The sequence below is a fragment of the Nanorana parkeri genome, unplaced genomic scaffold (assembly GCF_000935625.1).
Source record: "Nanorana parkeri isolate BGI_ZX_2015 unplaced genomic scaffold, ASM93562v1 scaffold1, whole genome shotgun sequence".
NCBI classification, from domain to species: domain Eukaryota; kingdom Metazoa; phylum Chordata; class Amphibia; order Anura; family Dicroglossidae; genus Nanorana; species Nanorana parkeri.
Genome location: NW_017306269.1, coordinates 4409565 through 4425889, shown reverse-complemented (window position 1 = coordinate 4425889; position 16325 = coordinate 4409565). Strand labels below are relative to the sequence as shown.

Below are 16325 nucleotides of genomic sequence, written 5' to 3'. Positions count from 1 at the left end.
CAAAATGTGCACTGTAGCTCAAAGAAGCTTTGTGTCGCTCTGCTCAAATCAGTGCCGAAGAAGCGCTTATTTTGTTGTAGCTCAGTGTGAATGTGGTCTTAGGATATCTATGGCATGACAATTGCTGCCAGCAATGCCCCATGCAACACACAGCTAAGCCAATCTGGCATGTCTGTGCGCCCACCGTCCATTTCTTCTGCCTTGTGGTGATTTGATCCAGAACCTGAATTTGACTTGGCATCAGCCTTCCTGTACAGCAGAGCTCAGGCTGGGGGGAGGGAGAAGCAGCACAGGTAGCTAGTCAGTTGTGCTGATGTGCAAAGAATGTGCTGATGGGAGGAGAGAGCATAGTGACAGAGAGATGAGCTCACCAGTCTGCTGTTTCTCCTTTCCCTGTCCAGTCACAGGCTGTCGGAGGGAAAAGTCCTATAAGTGTTTCTTAAATGCAGCATAGAAAAATAAGGTCTTCTGACTTGCCAGACAGGGCTGCACTGTGTGGCAGAGCTGTTTTAAACCTTAGGACTGGATGGACTGAAATGCGAAAAAATATTATACAGGCAGTCCCCGAGTTACGAACAAGATAGGAACTGTAGATTTGCTCTTAAGTTGAATTTGTATTTTTTGTAAGTGGGAACAGGTACATTTTTTAAGTGTAACTCCAGCCCAAAATTATTATTTTTAGTTTTGGATAGCATAGGGAAGGGTTAACCCCCTGTAAAGTTTGTTTTGCTGTGTGTGCCCCTGTTCAGAAGATTTCACCTCACATTCTGTCCCTGTGACAATTGGATTTTGAAAATTTTGGGTTGTCGTGGAAACAAGGATTGGTGATAAAGCTTCAGTGGAGACACCTTTTTCCCATGATCACTCTTGCAGGAGTGAATTTCACCTTCCTAGGAGTAGATTTCCTCTTACTTCTTGCTCAAGGACAGGAAGTTAGATATTAAATCTTTCTAATGAGGATACAGACAGCAGTTAAAACCCTCACAGTGACGGAAGAAGAGGCGGGCACCCCTCGTCTGCACGTCTAACAAGAGCCAACTTCCTGTAATGTACGTACAGTACTATGAACCAGACCCAAAAAGGCGGGCACTCCTCGTCGGCACGAGCGCGGTAGCATTACAACTACACCTGCTGTACAGTAATAGCCTCCGAGCCTCTGTTTGTAAGTAGGAGTCGTATGTAAGTCGGATGTATGTAACTCGGGGACCGCCTGTAATATATATGTATTTCATCTGTGTATTTACATGCCTGGAGTTCAGCTTTGAAGTACATTTGCAATCTCTACAATGGTATTCTTGCAGTCTGTTACACGCAGTCCCCTTAGGCCCCGTTCCCACTGCGCGATATGCAAATCACGTGTTTGTCGCACAATTTGCATATTGCGCGACATCGTGAGATTTGCATTGAGCAAGCTTGAGTCGCGGCTAAATCCGCTCCAAAAAGGGTCCTGCTGTAGCGACACACGACCCGCGACAGCAGGACGCTTTGCCCCATTGAGGTGCATTGAAGAGCGATATCGCGCGGTAATTTGCCACGATATCGCGGGAATTACCGTGCGATAAATCGCTCAATGTGAACGGGACTTTAGTATTACACCCTTTTTTGTCACGCTCCGTGCGGCTGCATTGCATAGAAATATCTCTCAGTCAGGACATAAGAAAATTAGGTTGTGAGAAAAAGATTGTAAGTTTGCCATCAGCCTTAAGGCCGTGACACACTGCAGGCGAAGCAGCGCGGAGCGGTGGCGCGCTGCCTTTGCGAGCAGTGTGTCATGTCATTTTCTCCTGGGCACCTCAGCTGGCGAGAGCTCGTGGAGCTGAGCGTGCCGAGATCAACAATTCCAACTTCAGCCAATTGGCTTGCGCGAATAAACCAGCGCGTCGGTATGCGACAGCTGGCTGGTTGTTACGGACGAGCCGATTGGCTGAAGGTGCTGTCAATCATCTGACTGCAGTCAGCTCACACACTGCACGCAAAGCTCCGTGCCGGATAGCTTTGCTTCGCTCTGCACGGCTTCGCGTGCAGTGTGTCACGGCCTTTAGGCTTTGAATACATAGACTCCACAATCAGTTTCATGTGTCATTGCAGCTCAGTGTCAATGGCTATAGCTTACTGCTCATGTTGTAAAATAATATTAGGATTGCTTCCCCTTATACACACAGCCCCTAAATGAAGATGTGTCCTTTGTATTTCCTTTCATCTCTACTTCCCTGCTGATACCTACTTCTCTTAACCCCTTCATGACTGAGGCCTTTTTTAAATTTTTTGCACCCATGTTATATTCCACATTTTAGGCCTGAAAATTACTTAAAACCCCCCAACATTATATATTTTCAGAATGCCAAGACCCTATAGAATAAAATGGTGGTAGTTGCAACTCCTTATTAAACCCAAAAATTTAGTGACAAATTTAATTAAATGCCCCAGAACACAACAAAATACCCATTGTTTTAATGATTATAAAAGATGAGGTTACAACGAGTAAAACGATACCCAACATGCCCAGTTTACAAATTGCGTGCGTCTGTGAAACGGCGAAAAACTGCAGTACCCCAAAAAGTCCATAGAAGACGCTTTAAAAGTCGGGACACAGAAGCAATCTGGCGACAGGTAAGTCGCCAGAATCGCATCTGTTGTAAAGCCGACAGTCGGCTTTACAAGTTTAAACAGAGTCCCGGCGGCAAAATCTGTTTAAACAGCCCCGATGCTGGCGATGTACACTGTACGTCGTCAGTCACAAAGGGGTTAAAATCCTAAACTTTTACGAGGAACTCTAAAAAAGCATATCTACACTGTGAACCTAAAGGTGGCCACACACATATCGATGTGATCATTCAATCACTCATTCCATACAACTAAATTGATTGAATAAGAATTGTAGACTATAGACCACCCTGCATTCTATCCAATTAGAGAGCTTTCCAATCGATTCGATGCTGGCAAGTCAATCAGCTGTGGCAGAATTTTATTGATTGTTTCTGATCAGACAAAGGAATATTGACATTGATTGTATAGGATTGAGTTTTGTAAATTGTAACTTCAGACCCCTTCTGTTCATGGGTGTCCAAAGGAGGCAGACAAGACAAAAATAAATGCATAATAAGTATATACAGATTGTAAATGATGGGCTTCAGTGCTGTGCTCCCCGAGCCAATGAGGGCTACATAGCAGATTTGTCCCAGGCAGCAAATGACTTGACATGTCTCTTATAGGGCCACACATTATTGACATTTTCTATTTTAAATAGACCCTGTCACCCACTTGTGAGGGAGAAGATCAGAAAAATAAAGTAATTTAAATGCTTACTTACGGGGGGGATTTATCAAAGCAATTGCAACAGTTTTAGCCTCTTAGATCATTTTTTTAAATGTGCAAATCTGTCTTTTAACATGCACCCCTGTTTTGACCTGAGCTTGCACTAGTTTTCCAACTGCACCTGTTTTGCAACTGTTTTGACCTGAGCTTGCACTACTTTTTCAATTGCCTGTTTTTTGCACCTGTTTTCATCTGCACTTTTTCTGCGGCTGTCTGAAACTGGAGCATCACCTAACAAAACAATCACAACGTAAGAAGCCCTCATGACCACTTCTTCAAGAAACGACAGCTAATCTTTTTGTCTGGAGTTACAAGCCTTCTTTCCTGGTCTATTAAGCCTTATTTATGAACAACATTACACTAGCATCATAAATCTGGTGCAAAGTGCATCAAATATATTCCTTGCAAGTTCAAACACTTGCAATGTGTCTTTGAATTCACTAGCAAATTTTACTACTTCAGCACAGGTCAGTTCCTTAGCACAGCCCCCTCCCTGCTTGCACAGCTTAACCCTCTCCTCTTCTGGGAGTGTCTAAATATTTCTATAGGGTGTCACTTTAGTGACCGCTCTGAGCCTGCTGGGGCTGCTGACATCACATCAAGATGATGGTGCCAAGCAGCAGTCTCAGAACATTTGAATGACTATACAAGGAAAGCTTTTATAGGTAAATAGCATGTATAAAGTACATTGAATGTCCATATTATGGGAGGGTTTTTGTTGAAATGAATTGTCTAGTGACAAAGTCTCTAAATGACTCATTCTGTTTCACTTTCTATCCCATCTAACAGTACCTGTGCATAGAGAGATTGTCCCTCTTGACAAACTTGGACCAGCACTATTCATTTATGTTGTCATAGTCCATATGCCATATCAAGGCATTTTACATACAATTTATAGGTGCAATAGCTGTATTGAGGAGCTGGCATTCCCAGTAAAGGGGGTCTTTAGCGTCCCATATTTTCACAGCTAATAGAAAAACAAATATTTCCAGTCACTGAGAAAAAGACGGATGATGTAATTTTATAAAAGAAGACGGCACACCGACAGGCTTTTGCCTGATTTTTACACAAAGTTGCCCCAGCTGCTGTCTATAAATTGCTATAGTGAGCGCTAAAGTGTGTACTGCAGCCTCTATGTACAGGTACTGTTCGATGGGATAGAAAGAAGAATATCATGAATCACTTTCATACAACATAGGTGCATTGTTTTCTTCCCGTTGCCTCATAATATCAGTAGGAATGGTAGAAACCCTCTTGTGTTCACTGTGAGGATGGGAAAACGTATTAAATATTTTGGCCCTGATATAAGCTTTTGTTTCTGCAAATGACAGGTGTAAAACTAGGAACAGTCTAATTAAAATGTAAATGCAATTGTGCAGCCATTTCAATATCGCTTTGTAAATACTTTTATTGACCTCTCCCTTTCATAAATCATCTCCGCTAAAAGTTGCATTTTAATTGTATATTGTATATATTGTATATATATATTGTATTGTAATTGTATATATAGAGATACATCAGCACTTGACTCAAGGACAATTCAGCTGCCCAGCAGCTGTTATTCATTGACCATTCTCCCAGATCTCAATACTATCCCGCTTTAACCTCTTCCCTACCTCTTCCCTACCTCTTTCCTTTCATTGTTGCACCCGTTTCATACCTACTACTCCTCATTCACTTTAGTGTCTCATACTTCCTCTGCACACCATGCGTTCTCTACCATTGTTTCTCACAATTGTGGCTTCTCTACTTAAACTGTATTTCCTTTACCCCCCCCTCTCCACCCCACAATTGTCAAACTATTGGCGCTATATAAATCCTGTATAATAATAATAATAATAATAAAGTATATTGACTCTTTAAATGTGCACAGTGCACACTTCAGAAAGCAAATAATTCCGGCAGATCAACTCTTGCCATTGTCCTGCAATCTCTGCACAGAGGCGACACTTGACTTTGTCATGTACTCTGTCCTCTTATCCCTGATACAGTAGTCAGAACAATGTACTGAGGGGCATTTACTAGTGTACATATCTAGCAAAGTCACTGCTGAGGACACAGCTAAAGGGAATATCTTTTTTTTTTAACAGCATATTAATATGCATCAGTTTAAAGCCCAAGTGCACCATTTAACAATCACTACCTATGTTTGTAAATATTAGAAATGGTAATTGCCACAGGCATTAGCCTAAATCTATATTCATTACTAGTCTTGCATAGTGCACATTTAAACAGCCTAAAGACATTAAAACTTTCATTCAGATCTATTCCTCAGTAGTCACAAAGGATATACATTCACTTTGTGAGCACCAAATGTCTTTGCAAGACCAATTATTAGCTTGTAAAAGTAGCAGTGACATCTTCACTGTGCTGTACAGAGAGCAGAGCTGTGGGAGGGACGCAGCAATCTCCACCCACTACAGGCTGCCTGCACAAAACGACAGGCGGGGGCGGGGACAAGACCAGTGACCCTGCACAAGGGGAAAGAGCCGCAGTGACCGGTCTTTATTACAGGAAGTTTCAGCACAACATTTTACACTGGATTACTGCATAGGTCTGGAAGAAATCCATGAAGCACACCAAGATTCATGTGAAAATAAACATGCCACTTGTATTTAGACAATGTTTGCTTGCCCTGGAGTAATGCTTAAAGAACGTCCATCACCTTTAACAAAATAGCCCTATCCAGTGTAAAGTGAAGGCTTCTTAAAGCTCCCACTACTCTTGAATGGTGTCCTTATCGCCAAAGCTCTGGCACTTCCTAGATGTGTCCAGGCTTGCCCATCATGCCTCATGCGCATTCCTACTGGCCCTTGAGGCTGCCTATAATAGTGGGGGCTAGGAATATGTGGTAGGAGAGAGCAGGCAAGCTTTGATGCTGGCTTTCAGTCACCTTAATGGTTTAGTTGTGAGATCATGCATGATAAGTGGGCCTACCTACCTACATACTGTATAAATAATCCCTAATACGATCAATTGCCCTTATGGGTAAAATATAGATTCACTTCCAAGCTCAATTACTGGTAATATGAACCCCCATTCCACCTAGCAATTTTTTCCTAAATCTCCACATACATATTTTTTTTTTAGTGGGTTTTCAGTCCGGTCGTGTCGTGTGACATTACAATACCGCTTTCTCTGGCTGTTGGCGGGTCCTCCATGCTGCAGACAACTTGCTGATTTAGTGTCATTAATTCTGTTTCCTGCAACGTCTTTGAGGTTGTGGCCACCATTTAACCCAGAAGACCAGAAGAGGGCTAGTGCTGGAGCTGGGAGACTGCGGCAAACAGCACCGGAAAGGAGACGAGTATTAGGCTGGGTTCACACCTAGGCGTATCGAATATGCGCGTTTGTCGCACGTTTTGTGACGCGTGTTTTTACCGCGATTCACGGTTAAAAAAAAGCGCGACAAACGCGCATTTCCGAGGGCTACTTGGCTGTATCCCAATGGAAACGCGCGACAAAAACGCCCCAAAGAAGCTCCTGTACTTCTTTGGGCGTAGGGCGTTTTGCAGCGCGTTCATATGGCCTGTTATACGCCCAGGTGTGAACCATACCCATAGGAAATAATGGGATTTCGGTGTTTGAGCGTTTTGCAGAGCGGTCGAACGCGCTACAAAACGCCCAGGTGTGAACCAGGCCTTACAGTATTGTTTTTTTTAGGAGCCAAGCCACGGATTTTTACAATAAATTTAAAACTCCAAAAGTGAAATTTGGCATCATTGAGGCACTGGCTTGGGATAATCATCGTGGACCGGAATTCTAACTTCACTGCGTGCATACTTGTTAGGGGTCAGTGACTCACTCTAACCAAGCAGGGATGAGTATAATAGCTCCGGAAATGGCACCCATAGAAATAGGTCTGCAATGGCAGCTCTAAAAGGTTGCCTTTAATCCTTCAATACTGATAGATTAATAGAAAATGTTACTTTCTCTGATTAGGAAAGGGAAAATGTCCAAAATATTTTTTTACATTTAGTTTGAGAGGACGGATTCTCTTTAAAAAGACGTAAAAGATAAAGATATAATACTATCTCTGGTTATAAACTCCCCGATGTATGTCTAGCCGCCTCTGGGAAGAAAGGGCGAAAAAGATGACTTGAAGCAGTTATTGTTGCTGTATGTTAGTGTGCCCTGAATATCCATCTAAATGGTAATGAAATGCAAACACAGTTGATAGATGATAAGGTGAAAATGATAGAACGTATGGCATCTGATACGCTGGGAGGAACACAAATCAGCCAACCTAATGGCATTTTACGGGCAGCACTGTGCAGATTGTAGCTACACAAGACAAATAATAGCTGAGCTGGGTGATCATTACTTCCATAATGCCATGTAGCCAGCCTGCCGAACAGTCACATTCTCACAGTTTAATATTGTTCTTCACACGTTTTTTTTCTTCTCATTACACGAAATGAGCATCGTAATGCAGTGTGTGCAGGAGACGAATGCAGGATTTCCCTGAGGGAGATTCCTCATACAAAAGCTGTAGCTCTCTGTATTGTATGGGATGGTTTTGTAGTCATCAGAGATATCCAGGAACAATGTAACTGGTAAGAATGTAGAACTGGCCACAGGATGTTCAGCTGACAGATTTTCTGGCAGGATCTGACTGGTATTTTTTACACTTATCAAACAGATATAACAAAATGTTTTCAATTATATATTTAACATACCAAAATATACCAGAAATTAGTTCATTGTTTGAGTTTACATAGCCTATATTGTTTAATATGCTTAAGTAGATTTAAACCCTAACTAAATGACATTTAGGTTCTTAAAACAGTGCGGGGCCTATTTTATAATTTTCAGAGCTTTTGGCCCTGCGAATGTTTGCTCTGTGCGAATGGATGCACAAAATTAATATTCTTGTATATTTTCTTGAGTTCTTGGGTATTTTTTCTATAAATTAAATGTATTTTTGAATGCCATCTTGTAATACTGCATTATGGTCACTAGTTGGAGCTGAGGAGCAAATTAATACTTATTTCAATGAAAGGATTGCTTGTAGGGAGGGTTTAGTGTCATGGAGGTATAGAAGGGAATCATGGGCATAGAGAGGGGGCTTCTCTAGTGGGCCAATCTGAATTCCTCTAACATCTTCCTATTCTGTCAGGAGAATAGTGAGAGGTTGAAGAACTGGGGCAAAATCCAAAGTAAGCTAAGTATACAGTTGAAATACAAATATGGGGAGTTGATTTGCCTGCCAAATGATGATTTGTATTGCTGTCCATCAAGTTATGAAATTTACACAGCCCTGCTAGACTGCAAGGCCTTGTTAGTGACTTGAGTTTTTTCTACTACAGTTAGGCAAAACAGCTTGGTCACCCTCCTGCCCCAAGCCTGTGATTAGATAGTGACGGAGCAGTAGACAGCATGTAGCACAACTTCTAGTCAGCAGTGCACGCTTCTGTACAGAGGATTCCAAAAGGCTGATACCAATTCAAATTCAGGTGCTTACAAGGCTGGTCCTATAATGAGCTATTGCCACAGATGGCATCTCTTTTGGGCACGTCGAGGGGGTGGCAGGCAGAGCGGCTTAATGTTTTCAGTGTGCCTGCTGCCCCCTTTATGGCCAGATTGCTCAGAACCAGGCAGGGAGATGTGTAAGGGCCATACACATATCCCTGCTCAACTCATAGCAACCTGGGATGCTCTAGCTGGCATCCTACCCAGCTCCTGCCAACCAGTGCCGGCCAGAGCTGGGCAGGGAGATGATGCAGAGGCCCTGCCGACCCCCACCCAGATGCGTGCAACCGTCCTGTCACCTCAGGCACTTTTCGTTGCACTCATAACTAATTAATATGTTTTTATATCTTTTCTTTTGTATGTTTTTCTTTGCATTTTTTTGGGCCGTAGGTGGTTGTCCTGGAATCTTGTCCCCTTACAGGTCAAAATCAGGCCCTGCTTCATTAAGCAAACATGCATTTTAATTACACTATGGGGGTTATTCACAAAAGGGTGAAGAGTTTGGAGAAGGCAGGAGAAGTGAACAATCTAGGCCAACATAGCTGAACTAGAAAGTGAGCTGAATTGGAGAATTTTTCCAAATCAGCTATGTTGGTCTAGATTATTTACTTCTCCTGCCTTCTCCAAACTCTTCACCATTTTGTGAAAAACCCTGAATGTTTGAATTGGAAGATGCAACTTTCCTTCTTTTATCACCATGCCTATGCTTGAATGTTCTGTTCTATACAGCAACAGTAGATTTAAACTGTATCTAAACCCTAAATAAAGCTGTAATGGATTGCAGCTTGCCAGTCCTTAGACAAGGTGTCACATTTCTTTTTCTCTAGGTTTCATTTTTACCAGGTAATCCTGCAAATAACACACTTCCTGCCTCTGGGTGGCTACACTCACTCACTCCACTGTATCCATGGATGTAGCCGTGGTTGCCCTACAGGAGAAATGTCAAATATGTCTGGTTTCATTCCTCTTCATTACATGGGATGTGAAAGAATTAATATTTCACACAAGAAAGATAACATTATTTTTGTTTCAAATTCATGTCATTTCTAGAAAGGTCCACAGATATTTTCTGTACATGCTAAAATATAAAAGCTAATTCAGTTACTGGTAATCTGCAATGCAATCATTTCTAGGATTTATTCATTCTTTACCTTTTTGCCTAGATTATCATAAACCATTTATCAATCCAGTTTTGTTTTACAAAACATTATTCATTTATTAAGCTGTCTTTGAAGAGTTCTATTTTTTTCTTTATTTTTGGGTCTAAATAAAAAATAAAGCTATAAATATAGAGTTGTATACATATTCCAAATATTTCAAAAACTGCAGGAGCAACAGTACTATTCAATGAAGGCCGAATTAATAAAATAATGTACACATCAAATATATGATACCGTAATAAATGGTGAATCACGATCTAGGCAAAGCTAAAGTGAACCAGCCTCAAGTGGACTTGTGCATGATTTTGAATATTCAGTCTTAAATTATGATAAATATGTTGGCGTAGCCCTGAAAAATTTATATGTGCCCCATTTTTTTGCTTTATGTATTCTGTCTGGGACATGACTCTAGGCTTGAGAATTAAAGCCCAATTGAACTTTCAGTTCATATAAGCTAAATACATTTGAGGTGCATCAAAACAAAGATTAGGGTATAGGCCTATAGCTTGCAATCAGCAAAGCTCATGCCCCATGCTGATTGGGTAGCTCTAACTCAGAGCAGGAAACATGTCAGACCCTAGTTTTTCTCTTTTACTCTTGAAAGTCGATGTAAGCCCAATCTATAATATGTTAAAGTAATTGTTAAAGTAAAGTAAAAAGTTGTTTTCAATCTTTTCATATATGTATCTTTCCCTATTATTGTTGTTATTATTATAATACCTGGTGATTCTGCCACAAAGATTATTGTTAAAGGGTTTCTAAACCCTCCGTTTTTTCCCCCCTATATCAACTGCTATCAAGCAGTAGATATAGGCAAAAAGTTAAAAAAAAGTTTAAACTCACCCTGTTTTCGTTGCGCGCTCCCGTCCGAGAATCCGAAACTGCTTGGGCGTCTGCAAAGCATCTTGGGGCGGGCACATGCGCAGTTTGGATTTTCGGCCGGGAGACGAGCAGAGACGCAAGGTAAGTCTATGGACCCGCATGCAGACACCGCTGGATCGGAAGTGCCTGCAAGCAGAGAGGAGTCAACGCTGGATCGGAGAGCCGCCGCACCGCTGGAGGGACAGATGAAAACATCAGGAAAGAAGAGGAAGATCGGATTAAGAAACCTCATTTAAGGTAAGTGCTAACATTAAGGGAAGGGAAACATTTTTTTTACTTTAATGTCACTTTAAGGAACTTTCTGTTATGGAGTAACAACTGTCATGATACATATTCATTTGATCAATCCACTGTACATAGGGGGAAGAGAGCAAGAGTCTTACCAATGGAGCAAGATACAGTAAAGTTACAGGCTTTAAATAAAGATCAAGTATGACCCTTGACACCTGTAACGAGCCCCTTGCTCGCTCGGTTCCACTGTCCCGGCACTCCTTAGATTTCAGACCGCAGCGTCTGATATTTCAGACATCCGATAATTTGGGATTCGAACTTCAGCTATGTGCTGTTCGTATCCAGTGGTAATAGCTCAGAACAAACACCCGGCAGGCTGTATGTAAGTTCAAACAGGAATCACGTTTATTGGATGCACACACACACTTAAATAAAACAACAGTTTGAAGGTGGCCCAACCGACCACCTTCCTATTGGTCAACTGCAAACTATCCTCCAGTCCTCACCTAGGTCCTCTCGGCCATGCAAATGAGGACTCGAAACAGGGCAAATAGGGATTGGTCCATAGTCTCTAGGAAGGAGGCTAGCCCTCAGGCTCCTCCAGCAGCCCCAGTGACGGTTCAGTCCGTCACAACACCCTACTAACGTTTAGGGTTCTGCCAAATAGTATGCATAAGCTGTAAAGTAGGGAAGCTTAAGCGGGCAGAGAAAGTCATGTGCTTTTAGATAGCCATATAAATCACGTTTGTATTACATTTTTCAGAAGGGAAATAACAGAAGAGGAGGTGGCTACACTGGGCTGGTCAGCAAAGGGGTCCCTCCAAGACATTAATGTTGGGTCTGGGCAGAAAGGTGTTATAGCTTAGGGCTTGGTACAGCTACAGTATACCACTTAACGTTTTCAAAGTCAAGCACTATGAAGCCATCACTTTGAATCTCAGTAGTAGAGTTTGAGTACAAAAGCTGAACCCAGCACACAAAGGTAGGACCTAAGCCAAAACAGACGAGGACTGCCCAGTGGTAGCTCCACTCAATACTATCAAAGGCCGTAGTGGCAGCTAACTATATCTTTTTTTACTACTTTACCTTTGCAGTGTCATCTTTTTTCCCCAGAATAACAATTCTGTCCATCATTCCTTACTCTCTCACAACCTTACCTTCTTGCGCTGCTGATGTGAACAGCCAAGTGGCAGGCAGGGCAAGAAAATACATTTAAAGCTTCATCATTGGTATAACCAGGCATAGCTGTGATTTTTCCTGTTTTCTTCCTTACTAGTTTTAGGTTAATGACGGTATTGTGATGTATATTTTGTCTTTCAGGCGGTCTGGCATTGGCACAGGTACTATTCTTCTATGTGAAATATTTAGTTCTGTATGGTCTTCCGGCACTTCTTATACAGCTCGATGGTCTAAATTCACCTGCTTTGCCTCGCTGCGTGAGCTCAATGTACAGCTTCACTGGCATATGGAGGTTAGTTATTCCTAATAACCATTGTTTATGGTATTTTTTTATAAACCAATTTCAACCTTAACTTTCACCTAAGTTATCCCCTAAAAAAGAAGCATAATTATTCTTAATGCTAAGCTCTAGGCAAATATAAAAAACACAGATTAATGCAACTCTGTAAGTACCTGAATTTTACCTGGTATAAGTCCTCTGCAGTCCCTTTACAGCAGGGCTGGAGTGTGAGAGGAAGAAGCAGCACATGGAGCCCATCAGTTCATGTGCTGACAAGAAGCAAGCTGATAGGAAGAGAGAACAGAGCGACAGAGAGATAAGCTCATCACTGTGCTGCTTCTCCTTTCCCTGTCCACTCACAGGCTGGGGTGGGTGCTGGACATCATGAGCTTAGAGAAAGTGGGTTGAATTATGCTGGTCATCAGACTGAGGGCATCTAGCGGCAAAAAATATCACCATGAACATCGGAGTAAGAGCAATAATTATAGGGACATCAATAACTGATAACACTAAATTGATGAGCGGTAAAAGCTTTTAAATCGTTGCACAACTTTAGGCATGGTAGTTTTTTCGATTTCACGGGCGCACGCAATTTTAAAGCTTGACATGTTTGGTGTCTTTGGTGACATGTTTTGGGTGCCGATAAATGTTTTATAACATAATGTAGGGAAAACAGTTTTTTATTTTTTATTTTCGGTCCTTTTTTCATTATATAGTAAAAAATCAGTGGTGATTAAATACCACCAAAACAAAGCTCTATCTGTCCCCACAAAATGGTTTAACATTTATTTCAGTACAGCGTTATATGACTGAATAAATGTCAGTCAAAGTACCTCAGCACTGAATACTGAAAAATGGCCTGGCCAGGAAGGGGGTTTGATACCCCGGTCAGCAAGTGGTTACTTCACTAAAAAGTACATCACAGATATGTTTTCAGTGACTTCAGTCAAGACTAAAGACACTGCTTGAGCTAATCTTGTTAAAGGAGCTGTCTGAATTGGTCTATCCTTAGTATTAGCTCTGGAGATCGTTCTCAGAGCCCTCTGGATTAAGATGGCTGCGGACTAGCCTAGAATGTGACCTTCATGCCCTGGGCTGTGCATTGTAGGGCTTTCCAGCCCTTCATGTACTATGTTAGCTAGCTGGAGAGCGCTCTCCAGGTCCATGGCAAAGCCACTGGTGTGACTCAGTTCTCTGGAGACTTACATAGTGAATAAGGCTGGTCAGGGTGAAATACTACTGTAAAAGTATCCTGCTCTAGCTTGCAGGACTATGCTTGAATGTTACCTTCAGTTACTGGGCTCTGCGGCCGGTTTGGCTGCAGTACTGAAAACAATTTGACTGTTGTGGTGTTGCACACTTTTGAAAATTTTTCTGACACTGCCATCTTGTTGTGATAACGTGTTAACTGGGAGCAGAGCACTGATGTCATCCACTAGGTGGAGTGTTGTGCGCATAGGCTGCAAGCTCTTTCTCCTGCCACTCAGCCCAGACAACGCATCTTCCTGTTACTGCTTCTGCTTTGTGGATGACCAGGTCTCTGGTTTCATCTCAGTGCCTGCCTACAGTGACCTGGCTTCCTTCAGCCACCTGTAACCCTTACCAGCACTAACTGCTTGGGTGTGAGTATGCAAAATCTTGCTTCATTTTCGGCCTGGTTTGTTTTTGCTAAGCGGTACCACATGACATTGTCATATACACACAGAGAACAGTCCTCGCTGCAGCGAGTATCCTCAACCTATACTTCTACATTACTTTTAGAGATGATTTCCCAGTATCCCCTGATGGCACTGATGCCTATATCCTGGACACTGGGATCCCTATTACTTTAGCAACACTCTTTGTAGTACAATTTCCACATCTGTTGGATATCTTAGTGGCTGTTGCCCACCCCTCAGTGGGACTGCTTTTGGATGTCACAAATGTATAAGAATACAACAAAAACAAGGGGCGCCCTAGTGTAGATGGATTTTATTAAGAAGTGGCAAAAAATTTAAATGAGTAGATGACAATGAGCTTTCGAAAAACAAGGAATAATCATCATAGAGCAACCAAGATGAAATGAATGAGAGCTGCACAGGCGATGCTGTGTGCCAGCAAGGAATGCCTGTGTTGACGCGTTTCCGGTGTCACGCCCCCTTCCTCAGAACAATATGATGATGATTATTCCTTTTCGAAAGCTCATTGTCATCTACTCTTGTGAGTATCATTTCTAATTTTTTCCACTTCTTAATAAAATCCATCTACACTAGGGTAGGCGCCCCTTGTTTTTGTTCTCTTCATAGATACCACAGTCTCCCTGGCTGGGGCAGCGACCTGTAGAACTCCTACATGTGAATCCCTCAGTGGAGCGGTCTTTTCTGGCGCTTTTTTTTTTCTTCTTCAAATGTATAAGAATTCCTATGCACATCTGAAGAGTTGCTTGAGGGACTGTAAGGTTTTTTACTATGGTATAAGAACCGACCATATGATTGTAATATGCATTCCCTTCCACTTAGCACTCACTTGAATCTTATTGAGTTGACTTGTCATCCACAGGACAGAAGCAGCGAAGTCTGCATGACATTAGCTAAAATCTTTGCAATGTATAGAATTGTTCTTGAGGGGATTCTTTTTCAACGAAACTATAGGCAAACCATTAGCTGAGAAACAGTATAGTCCAGGTTGCATTTACCCCTTAAGCTCTGCCAGTTCTCCCGGTGCACGGTGCTAGGCTGTACCAAGGACCATGACATGATGAAAGTGTTTTGTCTGTACCGATTACAATTACTCCATTCCGACATTAACTGCATAATTCCGTCAGTTTCAAATGCCAAGATTCAAACATGTCTACGTTGACCTTTAGCGGCCGCAGCCGGTAGCTTTGTGCGAAATATTGCCAACATGTTGGTAGTTTGTTAACCTTAAATTACACAGCAGTTTCTGTAAGTTCTCTCTTCCATCCATGGGAGTACGGATGAAGGTTTACAAAGTGCTTCTGTCAAGACGGGCTGAAATATGCACCAAGACATGACTTCCACCACCTCAATGAGCCTAGAGCCCAGCAATGTTCACCAGAAGATTCCCTTTTCTAGATTTCAAAGTCACTTTGATAATGATAACTCATTAGTCTCCGATCTCTCCAGCTACTTTAGTGTAATAGACAGAACGTGCTGAAGCCTTCTGACCTTCACTGACATTGGCTCTACACATCACAATTTACCTATTAATTACCAGAGAAAACATGGCATGCTTCCTATAGGGGAGAGAGAGGTGAAGTGTGGGTGAGAGGGTTGTGCCCCCACCTTCATACAGACATTGACAGATAACATACTGTGAGTGTATTCCAGGTCCTCATTGTTTTACATGATATGCGGTGTGTGAACACTGTTCTAACACAATAAACAGCAGCATATAGATGCATAATAACATTATGGTCTTGCTGGTGTTCTCATTAATAATGGAGAAGAATAAGTGATGTGCCTTGAAGATGAGAAGGGGGGGGGGTGTTATTCCATTTTCACCTCTTACTGCTCCTAATTTTCTTACTTATATTTAAAGTACAATTGTGCTTATTTTTTTTCTTTATCTAATTCTCTCCACCCTCTGCTCAGAGCCCGCAGCCTTTTACCTAAAAATGGCAGCTTCATATTGCACATGTATGATGAAGTCCCATTTATTCCTTTGGAGAGCCAAACTCATGTCATATGCAAGGGGTGGTTTTGAGTATAGCTTTTCCATAGCAATAGATGGGGCTGTGGCTCTCTCTATAGTCAGAGCCAGCTGTGCCTGCCCCCTCCCCTGTCTGTCCCTCCAATCAGCGCTAG

General features: G+C 42.1%; 1 protein-coding gene across 1 annotated transcript in view; it reads left to right on the top strand.

Moving 5' to 3' along the window:
* Window positions 1-16325, top strand: part of HHAT (hedgehog acyltransferase) — a 203754-nt gene that overhangs the window by 60470 nt on the left and 126959 nt on the right. Inside the window, exon 8 of the mRNA XM_018553055.1 lies at window positions 12381-12531. Within this exon, the coding sequence (XP_018408557.1) occupies window positions 12381-12531 (151 nt within the window). The remainder of the gene's footprint in view (window positions 1-12380; window positions 12532-16325) is intronic.